We start from the raw sequence: 26,391 nt of genomic DNA on the forward strand, positions 1-26,391 counted from the left end.
CACACAAACCACACACCTCAGTCTCTCAACACCACACACTTGTCACCACTCAACACAACACACTCACCACCACACTCACTCCCCAGGCTCACCCCCACAGACTCACCACCACACACTCACCAGCACACAGAAAACAACACACACAACAACACACCCCCAGCCGTCAATGAATGCTTTCACCATGCACAAACACCAACAACCATCATCCATCTGTGCACGCTTTTACCAAGCACACACCCACCAGCCGTCAGTGCACCCTTCCACCAGGCACACACACCTCCAGCCGGCAGTGAACTTTTCCACCAAGCAATCGCAGTATGGTACACTTTACTTTTAAACATATTCATATAAAGCACAGCATGCCACCATTGGTAAAATTACAATTCAACCAACATACTTCCACTACACACCACATGCACACACTCCATAACACATGGCAAAAAGACATTGGCATTTACAATGCCATTAGCTCAAACTCAAATAAATCCGAGCCCGATTGCATTTCTAATGCTTGTTCTCCTTTACTTCCGTTAGTGAAAAAGAAAGTCCTTTCTCTTAATGTGAGAGATAGAAAGAGGTCTTCCTCCAGTTAGTCTTACTGCTTTCATATTAACCTCTTCGCATCTACTAGGGAAAGCAAGTGAGATGAGAAAACAAGTATTTGTCCTTTTTACTTCACACTATATTCTCCTTCCTGTCTACAGCTCGTATTTAACCCTTTGCTCATTCTTTCTTTGCTCTATGTCTACGGACGTCTTGTCTAAGAGCAGTGGCCACCTGCAAACTGTTGACCTGCCTTCTGGGAACTGGTGTTGGCAAGACTCCCCATTCCTTCCTATGTGTCTTACCATAGCAAGACTTTACCAGCGACTGCTACTTTGGTTGCCAGAAGATAGACCTTCTCATCCCACTCTCAGAACAGATCTCAACTTCCACAGGCAAGAGTGTGTTTTTTCTGAAGTAATCCTGTTAAAAGGATCAGTAGGAAAAACAAGCGAGTTGTGTGTTAGCCCTGTAGCAAATCTAGTGGTCAGTGGAGGTATTGAAATATACCAGATGTTCTGTGCTTCCATTTGGTGTTTGGACCATAGAAGACCTGGCCCTGAACCCACTGTATGAGGAAGAACATGGTAAGCACACAGGTTTGTAGATGTAAGCACACAGGTTTATAGATATGATCAATGCTACTTTGCTTTCTTTAAATTTTGTACTGAAAATATAGTTGATGGGATAAAAACATCAAAGAAATTACTAGTATAGGTCGTGGTGCCTGGACAACTAGAATACAAGGATATGGTTCGACATCAGGATAGAGGTCTGCATCATGATTAGTATTTCTGATAGATAATTCTAACCTCTGATTCCTCACCTTTAGAATATCCTCAGGTGGCAGACTGGATCCAGAAGATTTTTCAGCATAGCCCCTGTGTGCCATCTGCCTCGACCCCCATTCCGCCCCGTAAGTGATGGCAGGAGCCACATATATACACCCAAGCACAGTGACGGTAGTTCCTGTCTTTCGTTACCTTTGTACTCTGATCCATAGTTAGCTTCTAACTTTTTCTTAGCAGTTGGTAAGTTTTTTTTCCCCCTCAAAACTCTTCTCCAGTTTGCAAAGGAACTTGTCCCCTCCTAAAATTAATGAATTTGAACATTGTAGAGTCTGTTGCAAGAAAGATCGCCACAAGGTGTGGACTTGTTCCTGCTCTTGGGGCCATTCCTATAACAGGTCGTCACCACTGTCCCAAGTCTTCGGGTAAATCAAAAATCAAAAAAATACCAGGAAGTCCAAGTGAGCCTTTTTTTATGCCTTCCCACTCTCACAGAAGTTGCAAGGACAGAAAGGTGTTCCTCTGTCTTGGTCCCCCACCAAGGAACCAATTGCACTGCTGATTCCAATACACCCTGAATTCCCAGGGCCATCGGCGATGCCTCAACAGATTGAGATTTTGAAGGAGGCAGTGTTTTGATGCTTTCGCACCCCACCGACTCATTCAGGCATGCCTTCAGGCCCCACAGATCCTCAGAGGTCTCTAGTTGGGTCACTGCCGGCGGGTCTGCCCTTGGAGCCATCTGTGCCTCCAGAACCTGCTTTGGTTTCAGCTCTAACTGGGGGGCTGACTCCAAGTCCAGCACCACGATCCATGTTGGTTCCTGCTACTTCAATACCGGAGGAGGACGCCAGTTCTATTGTCCTGTTCAACTTCAAACCAAATCTATCTCAACCTTGTTCAAAATCGCGCCCCAGTACAGTTGAGGCATGCCCAGTTTCCACTAATTTTTTCTCTAATAAATCAATGCCTTTGCCTAATAATTGTCCTCCAGTACTTATCAGGTCAAACTCTGACCATAGTCAAACTTTTGGTGATGATGGTGATTAAGAGCAGGTGCCACAGTCCAGCTCACCCCTCCCATCAAGAAACTCACATTGATTTATTATGTTCTTGCAAAGAGCACAAAGCCTATGAAACCAAGTGTCATATCATGAGGACTTCAATGTTTCTTTCTAAATGGTCTGAATTGGCACCATATTCAGCCTCTGCCTGTGTGCGTGCCTTCCATGGCCCCCAGATCTTCTCATGCTTACAATGGCATTCTCAATGAGAACACAATAGTTCATCCCTCTCTGCCATTCTTGTATAATCAGAGTATCTTTCGAAAGCCACTTGTCTGCTAAGTCTATCTTAACTATGATGCAGCCCAGCCCTAGTAGCATATGGCTAAATATGGGCCTTCTTCTTACAGGATTACGATAATGACAATAGTTATCTGGGTTTACATGATACCAATAAATTGGACACTATCCCTTACACGGGGTTGGGTTCTCCTCTGGCTCTTAAACGGAAGAGACCGCATCATTTGATGTTGTCCTACAACGTGCAACTGAAATCCTGGGCTTGCAATTATGGTCTGTTGAGGTGAAAACCTGTGTCCTCACTGAAGTCTCGCAACCTTGGCAGAGCTCATCCAGGCCCTTTTTGTCAAACAAAGCCCTGACTGACATAGTCATGGGGACTTGGGCTGGATCCCATTCCTGCCTTCTATAAACTCTGGTAGCATAACACCATAGATCTTCTCCAGGTGGCCGTGCCGCAGTATCCTACTGTTGAGTCTTGTAGTTCAGACATCACCCAGTAGGGTTCGTCTCGATTCTTTCCATATGACCTTGCCTCTGCCTCTGCCTCCCCCGCCACACACCCACTCAACCCTGACAACCACCTCAGAATGAGAGTAAAAAATAATTCAGGTATTCGGAAAGAGGATGTTCTCTTCAACTAGCCTCACCCGTCAGTCGTTAAGCACCAGCTGTTTGTTGGTTAGGTAATCTTATGGCACTTGGTCGTGAAGATTTTGCCAGCAGTCCACGAGGGATTTCACGCTAGTGTAGTGCAGACCATTCAGGATGGGCAGGATGCAGCCAGATATGACTGTTTATGTAGAGATCCAAAAGCTTCTCCAGTGACTTTAAGTGTCCTCACAGTTATGCCTTTTTAGTTGGTCTTGCTATTTGGCCAACTGCTCCATAGAATGCTTTAACTAAAGTAAGCCACAGCGTGCTCCCTCTGTCTTTCCACACCTGCAAGACTATATACCCAATTGTTTTGCCCCTTTTAAGGCAGCGACAGGTGTGTTTTGCTTACAGGCAATGCCAAGGCCAAACCACCCCAGTCGCTTCTGGTCTGTGATCCAACAGGCCGCTTCCAGGCCTGCAGAGACAGTGAGCCTCCCAGTCCCCTACCCCTCCAGCAATAGCCTCCAACTAACTTTAGTTTTCCCTTAGCAGTGCATGTCTCCCTGGATGGCAAGCCATACATCCAAGTGGGTCCTGCAGATAGTTCAAGGGGACTGCACACTGTCATTCTTTTCTGATCCACCACCTCTCTTACACCTACAAAGGGAGCAGCTTTCAGATTGCCGTGTGGCCAGATTACTCCTGGAAGTTCAGGCTCTTTTGGTGAAAGGATCGATAGAGTCCCCGCCTCAGATGGTACTCCTGTTATATTCTTGTGCTGAAAACAGGCTGAGTTCTTTGCCCTATTTTCCTTCTTAGACCTTCCAATTTGTTCTCGTGGAAGGGCAAATTCAAGATGCTTGTGCTGGCCCAGGTTCCACCTGCCGTGAACCCAGGAGACTAGATGATAGCGCTGGACCGGTTGACTCAGCGTCTTGCAGGCCCAGAGGACTTACTTCTTTTTTATTTTTTTATTTATTGATTTTAACAGTAACACAACATACAGTGTTGTTATGAAATCATTTGACTGAAAATACTCAGTTCTGTATCAACTATGTCTAGTACATTGTATACAAGGCACATTAAGAACTCGACCAAAAGTGCTTTCCTTAACCTCAGACTACTGAACAAAATAAAACCCTACATTGCATCCAATGATCTCAAACAGGCCACCCAATCTCTGGTACTGTCAAGACTGGACTATGGCAACGCAGTCCTCTCAGGAATTCCAAAATCACACCTGGCTCCCATCAAAACAACACTGCATGCGGCTGCCTGAATGATCACTGGTATCAAGAAATTCGAGCATATCTCCCCTGCACTCAAGGAACTTAAGTGGCTTCCAGTCAAAATGCGGATTAGCTTCAGAACAGCCTGCCTCACCCATAAAGCCCTTCACATCGGCAAACCTGAGTACTTAGCAGAAAAACTCATAAAAGCCGGCTATACCAGGAACCTGAGACGTTCTAACTCCCTCCTACTCATCCCACCAAAAAGTTAAAAAAAACAAAAAAACTGCGGACCGATCTTTCACTGGAAGTGCTCCCAAAATTCGGAACTCCATTCCCCCTCACATCAGAACCATTCCCTCCTTTGTAGAATTCAAAAGCCAACTCAAAACCTTGTTCCTCAACCGCTCCCTAGGGATTGGATAGCTTGGGGCAACTAGCGGACTTCGATCTCGGCTCCAGCACAATGACTTCAAAGGCCTCTGAAGGAAAAACGGTTCTGCACTACAATATGTTGCTCACTATTTTTGCGTGCTTATGTTGATATGTCACTCTTCTATCTTGTATCTGATAATTATTTGTTATGTTCCCATTGTAAACGCTCCGATACCCCTCGGTCTGGCCAGCGCTATAGAAAATTCTTAAATATATTAAAATAAATAAACCCCATCACTACCAGTTTCCTTATACTTTTACCCATTTCCATATCCCAACTGGAGCGAGTAGCGGATTAGGTTCAAGGGTATGCCACATGATCTCCGTGAGTTTCCGAAATATCTTCCCCCAATATCTCAGGATTCCAGGGCAGGACCATGCAACATGTATGAATCCAGCTACTTGCTCTGGGCAGCAGTGACATTCTGCAGAGCCTTGCATTCCACATTTGAAGTCCTTCTCCTGCCCAGATTCCTATTTTAAAATATACCAATGACACTCCCACGTCCTATATTAGCTGTAATGTGATCCCTGATGATTAGGCTGGCGTGGCCTGGCAAGCAACCGAGGGTTCGGTGGGGAAACACAAACGCTACCCTATTCCATTGGAGGGCTAAACGCTCCGGACCCTGAACTGTACAATCGGATAACTCAAGCCTCTCATGCATATCTCTGGATGCATGGTATGAAAGCGTTGCCACAGATGTACATAGAAAGAGACGCTGCTGACCCAGACAATTCCACCACAGGCACTATGATGTCTTGGACTTCTTAGAAGCTACAACCCTTGCATGAAAAAATGTGCTTGAAAAACAGGCAGAGGTGCTGCTGTACTCACCAATAACCCCAATGGAGTGGTGTACCTGGTTCCCGACACGAAGAGAAAGAGAAGTAGTTCGGACATTATGAACATTGGGTATAATGAAGTTGAGAGACTTTGTTCACAATGGAGTAGTACGCAAGTGGGAAGACATATTAAAAGAGGGGATAGCTCCATCACCTCAAGACCAATTTCAAAATCTCAGAACTAGGCATGCTTGGTGGACCAAATGAGAGATTAGTTGCCGGAACGGGTAGAGTTTGTCAATGCTCACTAATACAAGCGAACATCCCCAAAATGTTAGTGACCAGAATGTACAGGTACGCTCAGGAAGCCAAGAATCACAGCTAATGAAAGTACGACAGGACTGCCAAAAAGATCTAGACCTAGTTGTAAATGATAAAAGTTGTCAGCATTGCTGCACAGTCTCCAAACGCATATCCCTAGACAGTAGACCTCGATTAATACATTTTAAACACATAAATAGAGTGTATTACATTCCAGAGAAGCTCTTGACAGGATGAGGAGGGGAGAAGAGACGGATAATGTCGATATGATAAAGGAAAAAAAAACCAATGCTAACTATTATAAGGAGGACTCCGATCTAATTTGCAATCACAACCCTTTTTGGACGCTGTTAAAGGTACCATGAGCAGAGTCATGAACAGTTTAAGGTCGAAAATCAGCATAGAGAAAAATTGATCACATGCAACTTAAAAAATTATTATTATGAATTTTATTTGCATTTGTAAAGCACAACTGCTGTTTAAAAGACATCTTGGTGCTGGAGATAGACCGCATAGTGATGTGGTTAAACTAAGGCCAGACCATATTTATGGACTTGTGTGGAGCCAGGTTTTTAAGTGATTTAGGGATTGCAAATGATCATTAGCAGGGAGAGAGAGGGAAGATTGTTTCAGAGATAAACAGTTTGAAGTTGCCGGCCTTTTGAAGTTTGTGTTGGAGGTATAGAGGACCAATTCCTTGGATCACCTTTTGGACCATGTAGAGAGGTTTAAAATGGATTCTTGTAGACAGTGGGAGCCAGTGAAAGGAGTCCGAGCCACTTTGGCCATGGCAGATTGGATTCCTTGTAGCCTTTTGACTAAGTTACCAAGTATACCCAGAACAAGCATTGGCATAGCCAGTAGGCCTCACCAGTGGGACCTCATAAGTGTCTAACTATGCAGTAGAATAGCTTTTTTTAGCCAGGCAGTTATGGCTATGTGGGCCACGGATGAGTAGGGGGCGGGAAGAAAGTCAACACAAAATACCAATAGAGTTGAGATCTTAGCCGATACTTGGCGATGTTGTTGCGATGTCACTGTAAACCGAGGGGATCAAGTATCTTTCAACATCTCACGTTGTTAGACGCCCCGCCCTCTGATCCTTATATCCTGCTCGACGCTGGTCTCGTCTGAAGATGGCTCTGAGCTCTAGCAGTGCCTGGTGGGACGCCTTCAAGTCTCTGCAAGACAGAGGGACGCGCTGCTCTTTTTAAGCGACAGCAACAACATGTATGACTTCAGCGACGAGGATTTGCTCGGTTTAGCGAGCTCCGAGTAGTGGTGGTGATGGCGGCGGCGCCCAGGCGGGAAAGCACTCTCTTCTGATAGTGACTCTTTGCCGGAGCGGGACCTACTGAAAGCCTGCGCTCAGCTCTCCCCCTGTGAGTGCTGCACCTGTGTGTAATAGTGGTTTTGGAACAATTTTCTTAGTAGGGGGACAACGGGCCAAGGGAATATGGACAACGGGAGAGGGGCGGAAAGAAAGATAACATGGACAACGGGGGCTGGAAAAAAGGGAATACAACAGCGGGAGGGGGGCGGGAGAAAAGTGAACACGGACAATGGGAGGAAGCGGGAACGAAGGAATACAAAAACGGGAGGGGGCATAAGCAAAGTGAAACACAACAGGGAATCATAAAACAAGCCAACGCAAAAGAAAAAGTAGCGCACTTACCAGAAGATATGGCTCATATTGAAAGGATCCACGTAGCACGGGCGTTTGCCAGGGCGGGACAAAACTGTCCCTAGAAGGGACAACAGTACTCTATTCCCCAACTAAAACTAGAATTTATGAAGGCGGACCAAGCAGCCAAGTACAAGAGGTGGGCGTCTTCAAACTTCCCAGAGAGAGTACAACAGCCTCGCACAGCAACGCATGTGCGCTACCTCTAGGCTCGACCTAAAAAGGGCATTATTATAGATGGATACCTGGACAGTTAGAGAGCGCAAGTGGTGTGGGAGATGCAGGTGGATGTTTCTTAGTAGCTTCAATGAAGAGAAACCAGTAGATGACCGTTTTGTCACTTGACTAGAGAGAGAAAAATATATAAAAGAAATGGGAAATATGCCACAGAGATTCTACATATAATTAGCTGAATCAACAATATTCCAATTTCTAGGGCTGGAACTGAATGTCGAAACAAACATCCCTAAGAGTATTCAACACTAACCAAGCCAGGAAATTACTAAATTCCTGTTTATGGAAATATTGAACTTGGTCTATTTCAATTTTAATCAGGCAAAGCAGGAGCAGTAAACTCAAAGACACAAGAGATAGCCAACATGTTAAAACATTCTATACTGAAGTATTTTCAGAAAATATAAAAAATTGCAGTAGATTGCAAAAAATGCCTAGCAAATCTTAACCTTCCCTTGCTCACTTATTTAAAGAGGAACAAGCTTAATTCCCCCAATTAATACTGAGGAAACATTTTAAGTATTTAAAAGTGTACAGACTGGCAAAGCACCAGGCATGGAGGGTTTTATTGCTCGATTTTACAAAACCTTTTGGGAAAGCATACATGTCCCCCTGTGGCTGGGTCCAAACGAGGTGGAACAGTGAGCAAAATAACTGAGTTTGAGTGCTACCTTGAGCTATTGCCAGTGGTTAGACTCATTACAAGCTTTCTCCCATCACCTTTGTGTATTAAAATATTTGAGTTAGACCTTAAAAATGTATCTAATTTTGCTGAAAATATGCCCCCCCCATCGAAATTTCATTGCTGATGGGAAGAATTGAAATGATAAAAATGATGGCAACATCAGTAGTTAACTGTCAATAACATGATACTGACCAGCTATCTAAAGACTTCTTCAGCATGTGCTTTAAAACTACTTTTAATAGAAGAAAAAAAATGCTACTTCCTGCAAAAAATGAAAGTAGTGTTAAACTAGCAGACTTAGAATCTTGCCTAACAGCTTTCCCTTTCAAGCAGGAAGCCCTTTAATTCTCGTCCGATACGTTTTACCAACCACTCTGGCTGGAAATTTAGAAACCTTTTAGAGAATCTCTATTTAATGCCCTATCTCACCATCCATAAACTTACACCGGCTCTCTCGAAACCAATTAGGGACACAGAGTATTCCCAATTCAGAACTGATTCAAAACTAAAGATTAGATTGAAAAATGTCAACCTTGCATCAGTATGGCTAAAGAAACTTTTAGAATACAGGACTACCTTAATATGGGAAAACTGGATATCAAAAGGAATCCACTGGATTAAACACCTGGAATCTAAAAATGGCCCGTCCGCATTTAACGAACTTTAAAATATTTTCTCTTTGCAGAACTCCAAATTCTACACCTTTTTTAAATTAAAGATCGCCATCTCTAAAACAAAAAGATATTGATGCAGATCATTCCCTTCCCACCTTAATCTCAAAACGTCTTAGAGTAAATCATATAGATTTAAAAATATATGCTATACTCTGCCAGTAAGCACACACTCAAACTGAATGGAAAGGCAGATTGCATACTAACCAATCTGGATATACAGACTGCACCCAGATGTAGATAATGCTGTTCAAAAACAGGATGATTCCCTCCTAGGCTCAAACGGAATTGGTGGTCCTATGTAAGGCATTCTGGACACCAACCTGCCTATACCAGCTCCAATTTGATAGAATGGAATAGGTGCTGGAACGGTAACAAAGACATAAGGCATCACTCACATATTCTTTCACTGTTCTTTATTGAATTTATTCTGATACCTACATCTTTTCTATTTTTTAAGGCATTCCTTCCCAAAACATTTTCTTCACTGCGCTGGGTAAAACACCAAGCTCTTCTCCACCCAAACTGAACGACCCTGCTCTCCTGTTGATATTTATTTACATTCAAAACAATGCTATACAACTGGAAAAACCTGAATAACATAAATCCACACATGGTGAGAAGTGGTGGACCTTGATCAGAATTGCAGACATCATAATACTTCAAAAATTAATTTTAGTATCTTCTAAACATCCTATATTGGGAATGTGTCTTGCAAAAATGAAACTTCCATAAACCTCAAAATACTCCACAACTCTTAATCGAACCACCTTGTGGTAGTCTTCATTTCCGCTCTATCTAATCACTCCTCTTTGGAATTTCGCAGCACAATAACAACGTATGTATTGAATTTCATACTTTGTTTCACTTCTATTTAGTTCTCGGCCTTCAGAACTTAATCATCAAAGTTTGCTAATGTTCTCTTTACAGATTGTGCTTTGCTTGATTGTTACTACTGTAAGACTTCCTCCTTGTAGTGGATATGACCATGTTTTCATATGCCATTTTGTAATGTTAACTTAATGTTTGCCTTTATTCCTTTCTTTTCTCATGGTCTTAACATTGTTGTGTTTAGTTAAACTTATAAAACATTCTGAAATAAATACAATCCTATGTCTGTCAAGGAAGAAACAGCAAAAATGCGATCGAGTTAATGAAAACTAGTCAATGTTCAGGTTAACTGCTGAGTAGATTACTTATGTATTTATTGAACAATGCCAAGGAATGTGCCATAAAGTACCAAGGAAGGTATGTTTTGTCTTTCATTTGTTTAATATCTGTGTATTGTTTGCCAGCTATCAGTTGAAGGAGATAGACATTTAGAAAAACATGATCTCCAATCAAAACTTGAAAAATTGGATGTGCTTGAACATGAGTACACAAACCTGACCACAATGCAAGCTGTAGCTGAGGTAAGTGCTTGTATGTTGTTATCTCTCTTTAAATCTTGATATCTCACAGTGATTAGCAGTAAGAAACGTTATCCAGACAAATAGGTTTAATCAATGTTCTATGGGCATATTACTACATTTCAGTCATCCTGTCACGTGTCTTCATGTACAAATGGCAAACTAATGCAAGCTAAAATTGTTTTGCCTGAATTAATTTTGACCAGGGAATCCTATCCGAGTTGCTTGGGTTAACAACATTTCCATTACCCTTCCAGTGTCCATGTCAGTTTTATAAAATATTTGCTGTTTGCGAAGCTAATACAAAACTAATATAAAATCACTAAAAACAAAAGAGAAAGCAATACATTATACAAGTTGAATAATAATGTACAAATCATTTAACACAGTTCATAATTTATCACAAAGTACAAGGTTCAGTGTTGAGTATTGTCACAATATATCCCTTTCACCTGCAGAGTTCACAGGGTTCCATCTTGTCCCACTTACTTTCAATGCCTATATGGGGTGCTTGTATCTACTCCCTGACAACCGCATCAAAAGTCACCAATGCACCAACAACACAAAACTGTATGTGTAAATCTTATTTGTTTCACACACTCAATAGCCAAGACATTGCCTGCTATGTATCCATACCTGGATGTTCAGAACTTAACTAATATTCACTCCCCACTAAAACAGAATTTGAATTATTTACTTAGAACAATAAGTAGAGAACCGGAATATTCGAGGCTTTTGTGCTGTAGATACACATGCTTTGCAGAAGTCCAGCATCTGGTGTTGGGTTCGTATTATTACAAGTTGCTTTTATTCCAAGAAGTTTTCTTTGAGTCACAAGGCTGTGTAAAACTCCTCTTGGTAAAACTGTGCATGGTCATCTACCCCCTCTTCAGATTATTTTTTTCCGCCGATGGGTTTGGGTGTAGAATTTCGCGCTCCGGTTAGTCTCCTTCGACAGTATTGTCTTGATCGCCATCTTATTACTGCCAGTACTTAGAATCTATTTAGCGTGTTTCGGCTCTTTTCCTCTGCCCGAAGGTTGCGCCGTGTCTGGCAAAACTTCTCCATTTCAAGCGCTCTCAGACAATGACTTGCTAATGGAACACACTCAGTTCCATTTCTGTCCAAAGTGCCACTCCAAATACCCTCACACTGACCAACTTCTTGTTTGTAACTTATGCATCTCGCCCGAACATCGAGAAGACCACTGTGAGGCCTGTGAGTCATTTCGGTCCAAAAAGACTCTTAGCGATCCACGTGCTAGAAGGCTCAATACGCAGCGCAAACAAATGGACGATGTCCCCAACATATTCGGCCGCCAAGCGGAGGATGAAAAAGCTTCAGCAGCACAGGAGGAGTCCCTTTCCATCCATGATTCCGAATCAGAGTCTCAATCAGAAGAGTACTAGGCCACTCTTCAGCCAGCCCAGAAGCACCGTACTGTGAGTACTTCTACCCCTGTTCCGAAGCCCAGATCATCAGTTCCCACAGAAAAAACTGCTCATGGATCTCCACTTCACACAAGCCATGGCACACACTGAAAACATGACTGCAGCCTCGCCATCCGTCTCGGCACCGAAAGTTCAGCTTAAAGTAGGGGCCTCTACATCCATTCCATCTGTGACCACAACACCCGGGTCTTCGGTCTCTGCACCAAAAAAAGACTTATTTCGGAACGGAATGTTTCTCTATCGTAGACAAAGCTTCCACCACCAAACACTTAGTTTTCAACCCGAAATCTCCTCCGCAGCAAATCCTCTAGTAATTACATCAAAAGTTCCCTTCCTTCAGGTCCCCCCTTTTCTTTGTCTTATCCCCCCGCTTCTTTTCCTTCCTCTCCTTTCTCCCCCCATCATCCATTACATTTGTTCTCCAGGACCAATATCTTATGCATGGATATTATGCTCAATGCTTATCAACTGTGAATTATTTGTTAATGATTTGCTACGTTTATTTCTCCCGTGATATGTATCTTAGCTATATCACTTTTATGTTAGTACCTTATGTATTCACCCATGCATTATTATCCTTTTTTGTATTCTTTTGTATTCTTTGTATTCTTTGCATTATTAAATAAAAAAGATTTGAAATAAAAGTTCGATCTGAAACAAAAAACACTCCAAATTCAGCAAGGAATCAAGAAAATAATGGTACAGTCACGGAAACAACATACTCCTAAGAAGCAGTTGAGTTTTGAGGCAGCTTTGGGCACTCCTGTTCAACCACTAAAGAAGAAGAGAAAGGATGCTGTAACTAGTCGATTTCATATTTACATTCCCACCTCACCTGTACCACAAACATCACATCCACCACCTACTCCACCACCTCACTCACCACAGTTGTCTGAATCAGTTAACATATCTCCTCAGTCAACAGTAGGGGATGCTCAAGATATCCCAGATGATACACAACCAGGAGATCCCCGGGATGATTATACTATTGACCCGCACACTAGCACTGATCCTGATTTATATCCCAGTCGTCGAACACAACCTGATAATGCATCTGATTATCAGGATCTAATAGCAAGAGCAGCCACATTTCATCAGGTGCCTCAATATAAAGATATTTTTTAGACTGTCTACTGCACAAAAAAGGGCACAATATTTACCATTGCCCAAAGGCATGACACTTTACTTTGATGACATTTTTAAACACCCAGTCAAAGCAAGGATAATTATTCCACACATTGACAAAAAATACAAAGCACTACCATCAGACCCCATTTCTATTAGAGGTCAATTAAACCCAGGCTCTTTAGGGGTGTCCAATGTAAGAAAAAGCGCTAACTCCCAAACAACGGCAGATGCACCACCGCAGGAGAGAGAATCCAAACTCTTGGATGCCTCTGGGAAAAGAGTGGTGGCACAAGCAGCTAATCATTGGCGTGTACCCAAGGTTTGCTTGGAAGGTATGACAGCGCCCACTGGGACAAAATGGGGGTGCTTCTCCAATACCTCCTAGAGAAGCACAGAAAAGGAGGTCAGGAAATTGTCAATGAATGCAAGCTTATCTCCAACAATTCCATTAATTGTGTACTAGATGCAGCTGACACTGCTGCTTGGGGTATACATTCCAGTGTCCTAATATGCAGGTATGCATGGTTAAGGGTATAGGGATTCAAACCTGATGTACAACAAACCATATTAAACCTCCTGTTCGATAAAGACCATCTTTTCAGCCCTCAAATGGTTACAGCCCTTGAGAAAATGAAGGACACTTAGGTAGCAAAATCAATGGGAGCTATCCAAACTAACAACTACTGGGGTTTCCTTTATAGGCCCAATTACAAATAGGGGGCAAGAATAGTTACCACAAATACCTCTGCGTCACAATATAAAAATCGGGGACAAACCTCTACAACAAAAACCTTCACCAGAAGTTCTTACAGAGGGAACAATTTTAAAGGAAGAGGAGATGAAACAATACCTGTTCCTCAAATGGCAATACCAAACAATGACTTCTTTACCTTTACCCCACACCAGCTAATAAGTGTTGGGTGTATCTTCAACTGTTTAAAAAAAAAAAAAAAAGAATTTGGAATTCAATTACAAGAAGACCATTGGGTCTTAGACATTATCCCACATGGTGTTTGTCTGGAGCTCATAACAAATCCTCCAAATATCCCACCTCCCAAACACAAACTATCCATACAAATCAAATCCTTCTGCAACTAGAGATAACAGTTCTGTTGCAAAATGGAGCAATAGAACCAGTTCCGCAATCACGGGATAGGAGCATATTCACTATACTTCCTTATTCCCCAAAAAGATGTAACCCTCCGGCCCATTCTAGATCTCAGACCACTAAATCATTATATAATACAGAACATTTCTATAGGGTTACTCTACAAGAGATCAACCCTTTATTAGAAAAAAGGGGACTTCATAGCAACCTTAGATCTAAAGGACACCTATTTTCATATACCAATTCATCTTGCACACAGGAAGTACCTCATATTTTACTTTTTAGGAAAGCGTGACCAATTTAAGATTCTCTCCTTTGCCATAACCACTGCACCAAGAGTATTCACAACATGTTGACAGTTGTAGCAGCACATCTAAGCAGTAAACATATTTGTCTTTCCTTATCTAGATGACTGGCTAATCAAAGCAAACACATTCAATCTTTGCAAACAAAACGCTCAAAAGACCCTAAAATTACCACATCAACTAGGGTTTACCATCAACCTACAAAAATCTCTTCTACAAGCAGCAGCTACTCAGTCGTATCTAGGGGCCATGCTCAACACCACTTTAGCATAGCATACCCAAACACAGACAAAATACACAGCTTAATAACATTATTTAACAGTTTGAAATAGGAACTTACACTCCTGCATTAACATTTATCAGACTTCTAGGCATGATGGCATCTTGTATTCATATTGTCCCACATGCCAGTCTAAATATGAGACATCTAAATCAATGTTTCTCTCAACGATTGGACTCTATCACTGGGTCAACTTCACAATCTAGTATTGGTAAACAGCTGCACATATGATGGAATCCACGGAATATATCCAAAGGGCGGCCGTTTCAGGACCCAGTTCCCCAAATAGTTCTAACAGATGCTTCCCTGATAGGTTGGGGAGCACATCTACACAACCCCACTATTCAGGGAGAGTGGGACTCCAAACAGAAACCTCTCCATATCAATCACCTAGAGCTGCGAAAAGGACTGTGCATGCTGCAGGGCCCCGATAGAAGTTGTTGCCCACTTTCTATTTGCTTGAACAGCATGTAACATCAAGAGGGCCAAGTGGCTAAAACCATTGTGCCGGCATCTGGGCACACGGGACTATTGCGTTGCACTGCACATCCTTAGGTCTGATCCCAGACCCTTTTTCGCATATTGTGTGGTAAAGTTTCATGGTCATGGATGCATGTTTCTTGGCACGAATAGCACATCACTCTACGGAACTACATTGATACGCAATCACTTAAGGGCTTAAAGGCTGCTTATTTTAGTTTTAAAATCGTATGCCAGTCCTATGCACTCTGTCCTTATTTTTAAACCCTATGTGCTGCTACCTTAAGGAGGGTTGGAAGATTTTCTTAGGTCTGATAGGGGATGCAACCTGAGCCTACCCAAGATGAATTGCCACGCTGTCCCTCTCTTTCTGTTTTTATTGTATTTAATGTACGTTCTTACTGACATGATGTGTATTAACTTCTCAACCAGCTGATCGTGGTAACTGCACTTTACACCAAGGGCACAACAGTGCACCTGGATGGTTCGCTTGTATATATTATTTTTATTATGCTGCTGTTTGATATGCTTATTTTGCATTTACCTCTTAAAATGTATTCTATGCTTTTATGACACTAGTTGTCGAAGTAAAGCTTTTACAAACAAACAAAAAACAAACCTAGAGCTGCAAGCTGTTCATCTAGCAATGAGAGCCTTTCTAATTCACCTACAGCCAAAAGTTGTCCTAATTCTAACAGACAATGTGACAACTATGTATTATTTATAAAAACAGTGGGGGGGCCCACTCTCTCCAATTAGCTCACTTAGGGTAAACAATATGGAAGTGAGCCATATACCACAACATTCAACAGCTAGCAGAACATGTCCCAGGGACAAGCAATCACATTGTGAACTCTTAGCAGAACGCAACAACAGGTCCATGAATGGGAGATTCACCACAATGTTCTTCAATAGTGGGGTTTCCCAGAAATGGAACTGTTTACAACAAAAGAAAACACAAAATGCCCATACTTTGCAAGCAGATATAGGCACCATCAATTCAAGGGCAATGCTCTATGGATGTATTGGTCAGGGATATTTGCATGCAATTTTCCACCTCTCCCACTAATTCCATTAGTGGCCAGGAAACTCAGATAGACATCTCACCATGATACTAATAGCTCCAACATCCAGGAAACTCAGATAGACATCTCTCACCATGATACTAATAGCTCCAACATGGGCTCGACAACCATGGTTTTCAACACTCTTGGAGATGTCTCTAGGCCCACACGAGAAGCTTCGCCTCAACCTGGACCTTGTCACACTGAACCATGGGACACTAAGGCATCCCAAATAAATGAATCTTTCAATTTGGCTCCTGAAGTCTTAGAATTTGAATACTTAAATTTACCTAAGGCCTGTATGAACATTCTTAAAGAGGTTCATAAACCTACCACAAGAAAGTGTTATGCAGTAAAATGGAAACGTTTTGTTAAGTTCTGCCACAAACAACACTCCGACATTCCTCATACAAAGGTACACACGATTATTCTTTATCTATTGCATTTACAAACTGCAGAGTTAGCATACAGTTCTATAAGATTACATCTTGCAGCTATTGCAGCATATCTGGAAAACAGACAACACATGTTGGTGTTTAAAATTCCAGTTATCAAAGCTTTTTTTTTGTGGAAAATTCTTTTTATTAAATCAAGGCATCAAACAGAGAAAGACACAATACAGACTAATCACATTATAATCTGCAGTACATTTGTAAAGAGGGTGGGAGCAGAACAAAAGTACATACTTATTAAAAGCTTCACTGGGATGGGGGAACATCAAATACTGAATTTCTAGGTGGCGTATAAATCTCTCCTCTATACCTATTCCATTGATTCCAAATTGAGGCCCATTTTCGGGGACGCCCGATCGCCGTGTACACAGTTTTTTCTTGGAACATACTCCAGTCTAAGTCCTTTTTCCAGTTTTCAAGGGTGGGAGGCAACTCAGCACCCCATTGTTGGGCGATATTTCTTTTCGCTATCATATAGCCAAGTGTGGTCCACTGTGTCTGTGCAGTGTTAAGATCAGTAGGTTCCCATATATTGAGAAGGCACCTTCGCGCCTCCGGCAACAAAGAGACACCCGTGACCTCTTGAACAGTATTATGAATCTTACTCCAATACTCTGCTATTTAACGGCACTCCCAGAGGATATGGAAGAAAGTACCCACTAAGCCACATTTACGTCTACACAATCCATCTTCCAACAACCCCATCTGTAAAAGGCGGGGGCCCGTGACATAGACCCTGTGCAGTATCTTTAACTGTACCAGTCGCAATCTTGCAGGAATAGCAACCACTTTTGGAGAGGACACAGCCGATTGCCAGTCTTCGTCATCCAATTCTATTCCATCTCGTGTCCACTTAACCCTCAGCTCCTTAAGTATATCCGCCCTATTATTGAGTAGTTTCTTATAGATCAGGGAGATCGTTTTGTCGGGGAGATGACCATCTAAGATTCTATCCTCAAGAAGCGACGCTTCCGGTAGCTCCTCCTCCATAGGCAGAGCAGCCGTTAATGAATATCGAATTTGCATATAGCGAAAATATTCAGAGCCTGAAAGCTCAAACTCTACCTGCATTTCTTTGAATGATTTAATCCGGCCCTTGCCCCACATGTCCTTAATAGTTGAAATCCCTATCAGCTCCCATTTATTAAATCCCTTTGTGTTCCACAGCTTACCTAATCGCTCCGAATCAAAAAGTGGGGTTGCAAGTGTCAGTTTGTCCTTCCACCCCAGAGAACTCGTGGCATCATGCCAGATTTTCACTGCATGTTTCGTCGGTCCTGTGTGACCAAGCTTCACCGGCTTAGAATACAGTGCCCTGTTATAACTACCACCCGGGAGGAGCCATTTGTCCATAGCGTATCCGGGATGGGCGACGGGCCCATATGTTCCATGATTAATAGCAGCCAGCTGGGAGGCCCAGTAATAACGCTTGATATCTGGGAGGGCAATACCTCTGTCATACCACGGGAGCATCAGCTTAGCTAAAGCAATACGGGGCCTCCCCTCCCATAGCAGACTACGTTGTAGCCCTTCTACCTCGCGGAAATAACTTGCGGGCACTACGTCTAAAGTATTTTGAAGGTCATAAAGGAAGCGAGGCAGAGACATCATCTTGAAGAGGGCTGCCTGGCCCAACAAAGAGATCGGAAGCCTTCGCCAATGAGTGGAGTTACTCCTAAGCCTCCGCAAAGGGGAAAGAAGATTTTCAACATATCTAGCTGTCAGGTCCAGAGAAACAAAAATACCGAGATATTTGAATCCACTCTTATTAATCTGGATAGGACAATTCCTCGGAAGAACTGGGGCCTCCCCACTGAGGACATAGAATATAGATTTCCCCCAGTTAATGGAGAGTCCGGAGTTTTTTGCCGAAAGAGGCTAGAACATCGCATACCACCATGAGGGATTTCCGAGGGGAGGTCAAATAAAGCAGAATATCATTCACATTGAAGGAGATCCGATCTTCCCATTCGGGGGACCATCGTATTCCACGGATTGATGGTTCCTAGCGGATCCAAGCCACCAGGGGTTCGAAAGCCAGGGAGAAAAGGAGAGGAGAGAGGTGGCAGTCCTGCCTAGTGCCTCGTCCCAGACGAAAGGGTGCCAAGACTCGTCCGTTAACCACTACCTGGGCCAGCGGCTCAGCGTATAATAACCGCACTCAGCCAATAAAATCAGGTCCAAATTTAGCCAGGACCGCCCATAAATAGGACCATTCAACGGTATCAAAGGCCATAGTTGCATCAAGGGAAGCGATAACGGCTGGTTCCTGCAGAGTGTGAGCTCTGGCTATCACGCCATGTAAAATTCACAAAAATACTCCAATTACACTTTTTTGTTCAAAGTAATTTCTCAATTAGTGTATATCGTACGGGCTGGCATCTATTGTGGTATGGAATATGCACTTAACCACTCAGGGAATTGGGATCATGCTAATCATGTCCTTGTTGTGTAGGGGAAAAAAACTAGTTCTTTTTTTAGTTACCCTCACACACCCTAGTGGTGTCATGCTTCATCATCGGGTCACCCCGACCCCTAAAAGTCGGGGTGGGCTCAACCACAGTGTTGGGTAGCTCTTTATTAGATGAAGGCAGGGGGACTTAAATATAAGAAACCTAGATCCGACCCCTGGTTTCCCTTTATTCTTGGGTCAGATCTGGTTATTAAAAATTAATAAAAACGGGTCTCTTCGGAATTCGATGGTCCTAAAGCCCTAGTATAATTGCCAAATCACGCCATGTAACCTTCTTAGATTCAAGGCAGTATTTCTATGGGGGATAAATCCTGATTGGCCCGGGTGGATCAACCCACTAATCACTTTTATCAGTCTATTAGAGAGGCTCTTGGCCAATATTTTGGGCTCCGCATTTAATAAAGAAATAGGTCTATACGAGGCACACTTAGTCTTTGGCTTACCTTCCTTATGGATTACCACCACCGACGCTACTCTCTGGTCCCTAGGCAGGATTCCCTTCTCCCAGGCCTCAACAAACATACCTTTAAGGTAATGAGCTAGTCTATCTGGTCTGAGTTTGTACAGTTCACTTGGGAGTCTGTTAGGTCCCAGCGCCTTGCCCGAGTTCAACGAGCGAATAGCTTGAGCTATTCCATCAGAAGTCAGGGGACTATCCGTCAAGTCACTATCCTCCTTGGACAAACAAGGAAGCCTTGTATCACGAAGCAATAAATGGGAGTCCTCCTCCGTTTGATCCGAGACCGAGGCATAAACAGTTTGGAAATAAGTCGCAAAGCTATCTACTATACTCTGGGGGTCTATAAGCAACTCCCCTTCGTCTGTAACAAGTTCTGGGACAACACGCCTGGCCCCTTCTCTTTTGTCCAGCCAAGCGATTAGCTTTCCTACCTTATCTCCGAGATCATAGAGCCTTCCCTTCTGTTCTCTGCTGAGAGCTCTGGCCCTATCAGTGACCAAAGATTTATAATCATGTTGTTTTAGGCTCAAAATATGTAAGTTAGCTCGTGTCACCCCTTGCTCCAATTCCTCCTTCCAGTCTTCCAATCTCAGTTTCCGCCTCAACAATCTCTTTATTTCTTTCCTTTTTGGTTCCAGCTATTAATGATAAAGCTTGACCCCTGATAACCGTTTTAAATGCCTCCCAAGGAGATACCAAAGAGGATACCGGGCCTTCAGTATCTATAAAATAATCATCTAGAGCCTTTATAAGGTCCTTACGGATTTTAGGATTTCGCATATACTATGGGTTAATAGGGGCAATCCTACCTGCAGAGTTCGATGCGATACAAACCCAGAGCCAAAGTGGGGAGTGGTCAGAGATGCCCCTAGCAAGATGAACCGCTTCAATAATATAGGATGCTTGAGCCGCTGGAACCAGACAATAATCTAACCGGGAGAGGTTGCCAAGTAAACCAGAGTGGAAAGTGTATTGCTTCTTATATGGGTGAAACAGTCTCCAGCTGTCAACCAAACCCATTGCATCCAAAAAGTCGAGCAACCATCTATGGGCGCGCCCTGTATCTCGTGGGGGGTATCTATCCAAAACTCCAGAAACTACAGCATTGAAATCACCGCCCACTTGAGAGGCAAGATGGCGGCAGCTGCATTAGCTGCGTGAGCTGCCTGTCCCTCTGCTCCTGGTCTAAAAAGGAGCAAGCTGCAATGTTCACCTAACCGGCTTTATAACCTGACTAAATGACTCTGCAACCTGAGCCTGGTATTGAAAAATACGTGCAATTTGGACTTCGTATTAAATACTCGGTGTGTCTTCTCAGCGCTCTGACCCTGGCGTGTTATCAGCTTATGGTCTCACCGCTACTGTTTCTCGGTTTTTTCCGAGTACCGACGTGGCGCTTCTCTCCCTCTTCTCCGGGACTCTACCTGTTTGGAGCAGCCGACTCTAAGACGAGGATGCCGCCTAAACCGCCTCGGAAGCCCCCGGTTACACCAGAAGCCTCTAACTGAAAACCTCTGTGCAGCCTGACGCTGTACGTATCGACGAGGCTGGAGCTGCGGGTGAGTCGGGTGTATCAAGCGGCGCCGATAAGTCGTTAGTCCAGCCTGAGTCTGTCTTAAGCCATAAAAAGGGGGGAGAGCGCGAAAACACATAATGTAGGACAAACTTTACCAGAGATGTTTGAGAATCAATTAATGAAAAATATCTTATCAGAGCGATCTGAAAGCTTGTTAATTGACGTTGCTGCGACCTCTGTGATGGAAATGAATGGGGGCTTATCGAACCAGACAACTCAAGAGGGGGAATATTCTACAGAAACATTATTTAACTCGGCTATAGCAATGCTATTGTTTGACTCTGGAAAAACTGCTGAAAAAAGACCGGTCAGCGGCATTATGGGAGATGGAGTTCGTGGAGATGTGGGATTAGCTGCTGATAGCTCTGCTAATTTGAATCTGTCTCCTGAGGAAATAACATTATCTGTGGTTGCTGAGACTCTGTGCCCTGACTCTCTGGCCTTTCAAGAGACTGCTGATAGATTCTTTTCAATGTCAGATCACTCATCCGACGAGAGTACTGACAAGGACTGGGCAGATTATCCAGGTGATAGTAGTATTCATGATGACTCCAAAATAAGCGAGACCTCCACTGGATCTGCGACGACCGTTAAAAAACATAACTAGGAGGTCCACCAGTACGAGGAATAAATCATCTGATCCTAGTGGCGCGTCTTTGGAAGCTTCATCTCAACCTGGCTGTCTCGGAGAAGATCGATCTGATGAACCTTGCGCTGATCAAGAGGTGACTTTAGCCATGATTGATGGCACACAGTGCTGAAACTAAAACAGAAATCGCTCGGACACAAGCGACATGCCGTAAGGTCCAGAATGCTGTCAGGCGAGTCGCAAAAATTTGCACTGATATATTATCAAGGGTCACTGAAGCAGAGACTAGGATATCTGCGTTAGAGGATGAGGTTGCGGCACAAAAGTTAGAGCTTAACTCTGTAAAAGCTCAACGTGATGATATCAGCTTTAAGCTCACAGAGTTAGAGAATCAGTCACGCAGGAACAATCTGCGAATTTTAGGTGTTCCAGAAGATATGGGGGGCCCGATGTACGTAAATTTGTCTGTGAGCTTTTTCAAGAGTCATTCCCAGAGTTAACTTCTTCGGCTTGGCCAATAGTAATTGAACGGGCGCATCGTTTCCCCTTCACAATTTAGAAAACCAAGCAATCAGAGGTGGAACGGCCCAGAGCAATTTTGGTCAGATTTAATAACTTTTTGGCAAGAGAGGCAGTTTTCGTCCTCACTAAACCAGATAAGCAGAGATCTGCAAAGGGCTGTAGCTTTTTCGTTCGGCCAGATTTTTTTCCGACAACTGTCTCTAAACGTTGGGATTTACGTCAATTAATAGCAGGATTTCAGGAAAAAGGGGCAGTTGTGTACTTACAGAATCCAGCTAAGTTACAAATTTACTGTTAAAGGCCAAACTAAATTCTTTTTTCCCGAGATAGTGGCCAAGGAATATTTGATGACATTATGAATTTGAACTTAAACGCCCTTGCTCGAACTCTCTGGCTCTCTTTTTATGTTTTTTTTCCTGAAGGGGATTCCTTAGGAGCCTTCTGGAAGGCCTATGCTGATAACCCTGCTTTCTATTGATCCTACAGTATGGGGCTTTGTCCCGCCTCTGTCTTCCATTGGCTAGCTCCATAAATGGAGGCTAGCCATTGGAAGAGATTGGCTGTCAATCACTATTTCCCCTTCGGAACGCGATTCGGGGGCGTTTCCGTGTCTTTTTTTAAGTCCCGCCCTCTCCTCTTCCCATTGGCTGGAATTTTACCTTCTAGCCAATGGGAAGGGGAGAGCACGAAAAACACGCCCCCGAATCTGCCGGCCCGGGACACCCCCGTGACGCCATTCCCCGGGCCGCGCTGTGGTTGGCTGCCGGCCCGGGACCTGACTTGTTTTTTTACTTGGCACATTTCATCAGTTGAAATTGGTCTCTCTGGAATCAAAGGACGATATGCTACAAACCCCCCTGCTGACTTTTATATAGGCTGTTTTATTACTCTTTAAGCAGCTCGCTGTAACCTTGTCCAATTTAAAGAGCGTTATTTGAAGTGGCCGAGGATATAAACGAATCAGTAGAGTAGTCCTTGCAGCGGGGTGCGGGTGTCCACACGAGCTAGACAGCAGAGACGTCTCCCCCCTTCCTTCAGCTGTCGGCGAGTCTCGCCCGGAAGCGGCGGCTCTGGAGCTGGAAGCTGTCGCCGGCCGCGGTGCACGCTGGGAGTTTGGCGCGTTTGTTTTTGTGGCTGGATCTGAGTCCCACTGTGAATGAAGCGAACAATGCGAGTCTGACTGGCGCCCACTGACAGAGGGGGCCTTAAGCTAAGGCACGAGACCACGCACACTAGCGGAGGCACGAGACCTGACATAGACTCTTAGAGGGGAGACCGAGCTGCCGGCACAAAGTGGCAAGGAGCTCAGCTCCAGCAGCATGTCCCACCTGAAGATCCCACCCCGCTGGCTCAACTGCCCCCGCCGGGGGCAGCCCGTAGCAGGTACTGGAGGGATGAGGTTGGCATGCAGGCAGGACATTCCAAGAGTCTGACGCCCTGTTGTCTTTGTAGCAACAGTTGTTGCTTCTTTATGTCATTTCAATCAGTTACGGTGATCTATATAGTTCCACCGTGCATGTGCGGTTTGTCATGTTTCTTGGGTGATTTAAATGTTCAGTTGTTCCCTTCTGCAGTTACCAGGATAATGTATCACTGTGCGTTTTCTACTTTGCTTTGCGAAGTTACCCCTTTTTGTCACGCACGACTCCATTAAACAGAGCTGTTGCGTTATCCACGAGTACCTTGGATAGTAGGACTCCTATCTTCGTTTCTGTTGCAGCTATTGGCTGTACGTTCCAATATGCTACTACTGCTGATAAGCAAAAGACTGTCACGCGTGATAGAACTACTTGGCATCTGTGGTGCCTGTCTGTCTCAAGCTCACTTTTTATCATCTTAATTTTAAGTTTGCGGGAAACTAACAGTCCACATTCTCTACAGCTTCGTATTCAGAGCATCTTTATTTGACTAGAGGTCACCAAAATATTACACTAGAGAACACATTGCATTTTGGACTCAGGATTCGGATGTCTGTTACCTTACTTCAAAATATTTTGAAGGGGTGAATTGGGGATTGTTTATGTAAACAAACCAACAATACATTTATAAATAGCATTCATTCGCATTTACATTACAAACGCACTACTTACTATCAAATCTTTGTTAAAAGGAACAAGTATGGATTTCAGGGGGGTTCAGAAACTGGTGATGGACGAGGCGAAACATTGATAGTTCAAATTATCAATGCATTTTTCATATCTGTCGTGTATAGTCTTGCATCAACCATCTTTGAATTCTCCTGGGTGACAGGTCAAAGATCTGATTGGACCCTTTCATGACATTATATTGACAAGTTTGGTCCATAGCTTCTATGTATGGAGTTATCTTTGCATTCAACTATTAGACGCTGGCGTGTCCAGAAATTGCCCTTTGACTGCTTAAATCATATTGCACGAAGCTTTTGTAATCTGAAGTGGTTCACTCTTTCTTTAGAGTCTTATTCATCAGAGCTGTTATGGCCAGTAAGACTTTTGAATACAGTGGCTTCTTATTTGCCTAGGATTTCCATTTGGTAAATGGCTGAATTAAACTGTTTTGTTTCTCAGAGTTTGCCTAGTTTGAAATATTGTTTCTCGGAATGCAGATCTTTGTGATTTGAACACCCCACACCCCCACCGCAGGATCCTATCCGATTTGTTTTGGTTGTAAGGCTTATATTTTCCACACGTTAAATCGCGGGATATTTTCCCTGAAGCCTTTTGCTGATGACAATTACCTCCTCTGAGGGACAGCTGGCAAAGAGCTGCCAATTTGTCAGTCATTTAAATAAAGTGGGTGATTGAGTGAACTCATGCTCCTGATTTACGTGTGATCTGCACTTACACCTTCGAATTCAGGTAAGGCCAACTCGGCCTGTCATCCTTCCGATGTCATTATGCCGTAGTAACTCCTGCTGTCTGATATGCTTATACGCGAGAAACTGTTGCGTTAAGGGGACAAGTTATCAGTGACCTTTAGTTAATATAAAAGGAAATACTTTATTTAAGTAGCATTGGGCTTCAGGGGTTCACTGATTGGCTCTGTGTGTGTGTGGCTCTGTGTGTGTGTGTGTGTGTGTGTGTGTGGGGGGGGGGTTCTGTGTGTGTGGGGGGGCTCTCTTTGTGTGTGTTGGGGCTCTCTGTGTGTGTGGGGGCTCTCTGTGTGTGTGTGTGTGGGGGGGGGGGGCTCTGTGTGTGGGGCTCTGTGTGTGGGGGGGCTCTGTGTGTGTGTGTGTGGGGGGGGGCTCTGTGTGTGTGGGGGGGCTCTGTGTGTGTGTGTGTGTGGGGGCTCTGTGTGTGTGGCTCTGTGTGTGCGTGTGTGTGGGGGTGCAAATCCAACAGGTCTCGCATTTGCGAGGGATTAAGCTATTGACATTGTAAATGGCAATGCCATTTATTTATCTTCTTTCAAAACCAACACATAAATAAAAATGTTGTCATTTACAATGCTAATAGCTCTAACTTTGTCAAAGGCGAAACCGTTGCATTGTGGAGAAGTGTGGCTCACTGTGGAGAAGTGTGGCTCACTGGTTAGAGGCGGCAGACCCTGAAGCAGAGGTCAGACCCGGGACCAGGGTTCAATTCCCGACGCGGCAGGGTCTTGAGCCCAAATATCCACGGACTCGATAATTCTCGTTTCGGTGCCTACTCGAGTCACAGGTTCACACTCTGCAGCTCTGGGCATTAGCTTGCTTAATCTCCACTACGGCCCCCCCTGCGGCGGGATGCCTGGCTTTCACCTTGGAGATGCCCAGTACGGGTATCTCACAGGGAAAAACCAGGACGGGTTCCCAAGGCAAGCGCCGAGATGCCTACGGGTAATTGAGCGCTATATAAGA

General features: G+C 43.8%; 1 protein-coding gene across 3 annotated transcripts in view; it reads left to right on the forward strand.

Annotated features, from left to right (window-relative positions):
• Positions 1-26,391, forward strand: part of CEP57 (centrosomal protein 57) — a 447,591-nt gene that overhangs the window by 192,328 nt on the left and 228,872 nt on the right. For all 3 annotated transcript variants that reach the window (XM_078656986.1, XM_078656987.1, XM_078656984.1), the window contains exon 5: positions 10,573-10,689. In XM_078656986.1, the coding sequence (XP_078513112.1) occupies positions 10,573-10,689 (117 nt within the window). The remainder of the gene's footprint in view (positions 1-10,572; positions 10,690-26,391) is intronic.

The sequence above is a fragment of the Lissotriton helveticus genome, chromosome 8 (assembly GCF_964261635.1).
Source record: "Lissotriton helveticus chromosome 8, aLisHel1.1, whole genome shotgun sequence".
Lineage (NCBI taxonomy): Eukaryota > Metazoa > Chordata > Amphibia > Caudata > Salamandridae > Lissotriton > Lissotriton helveticus.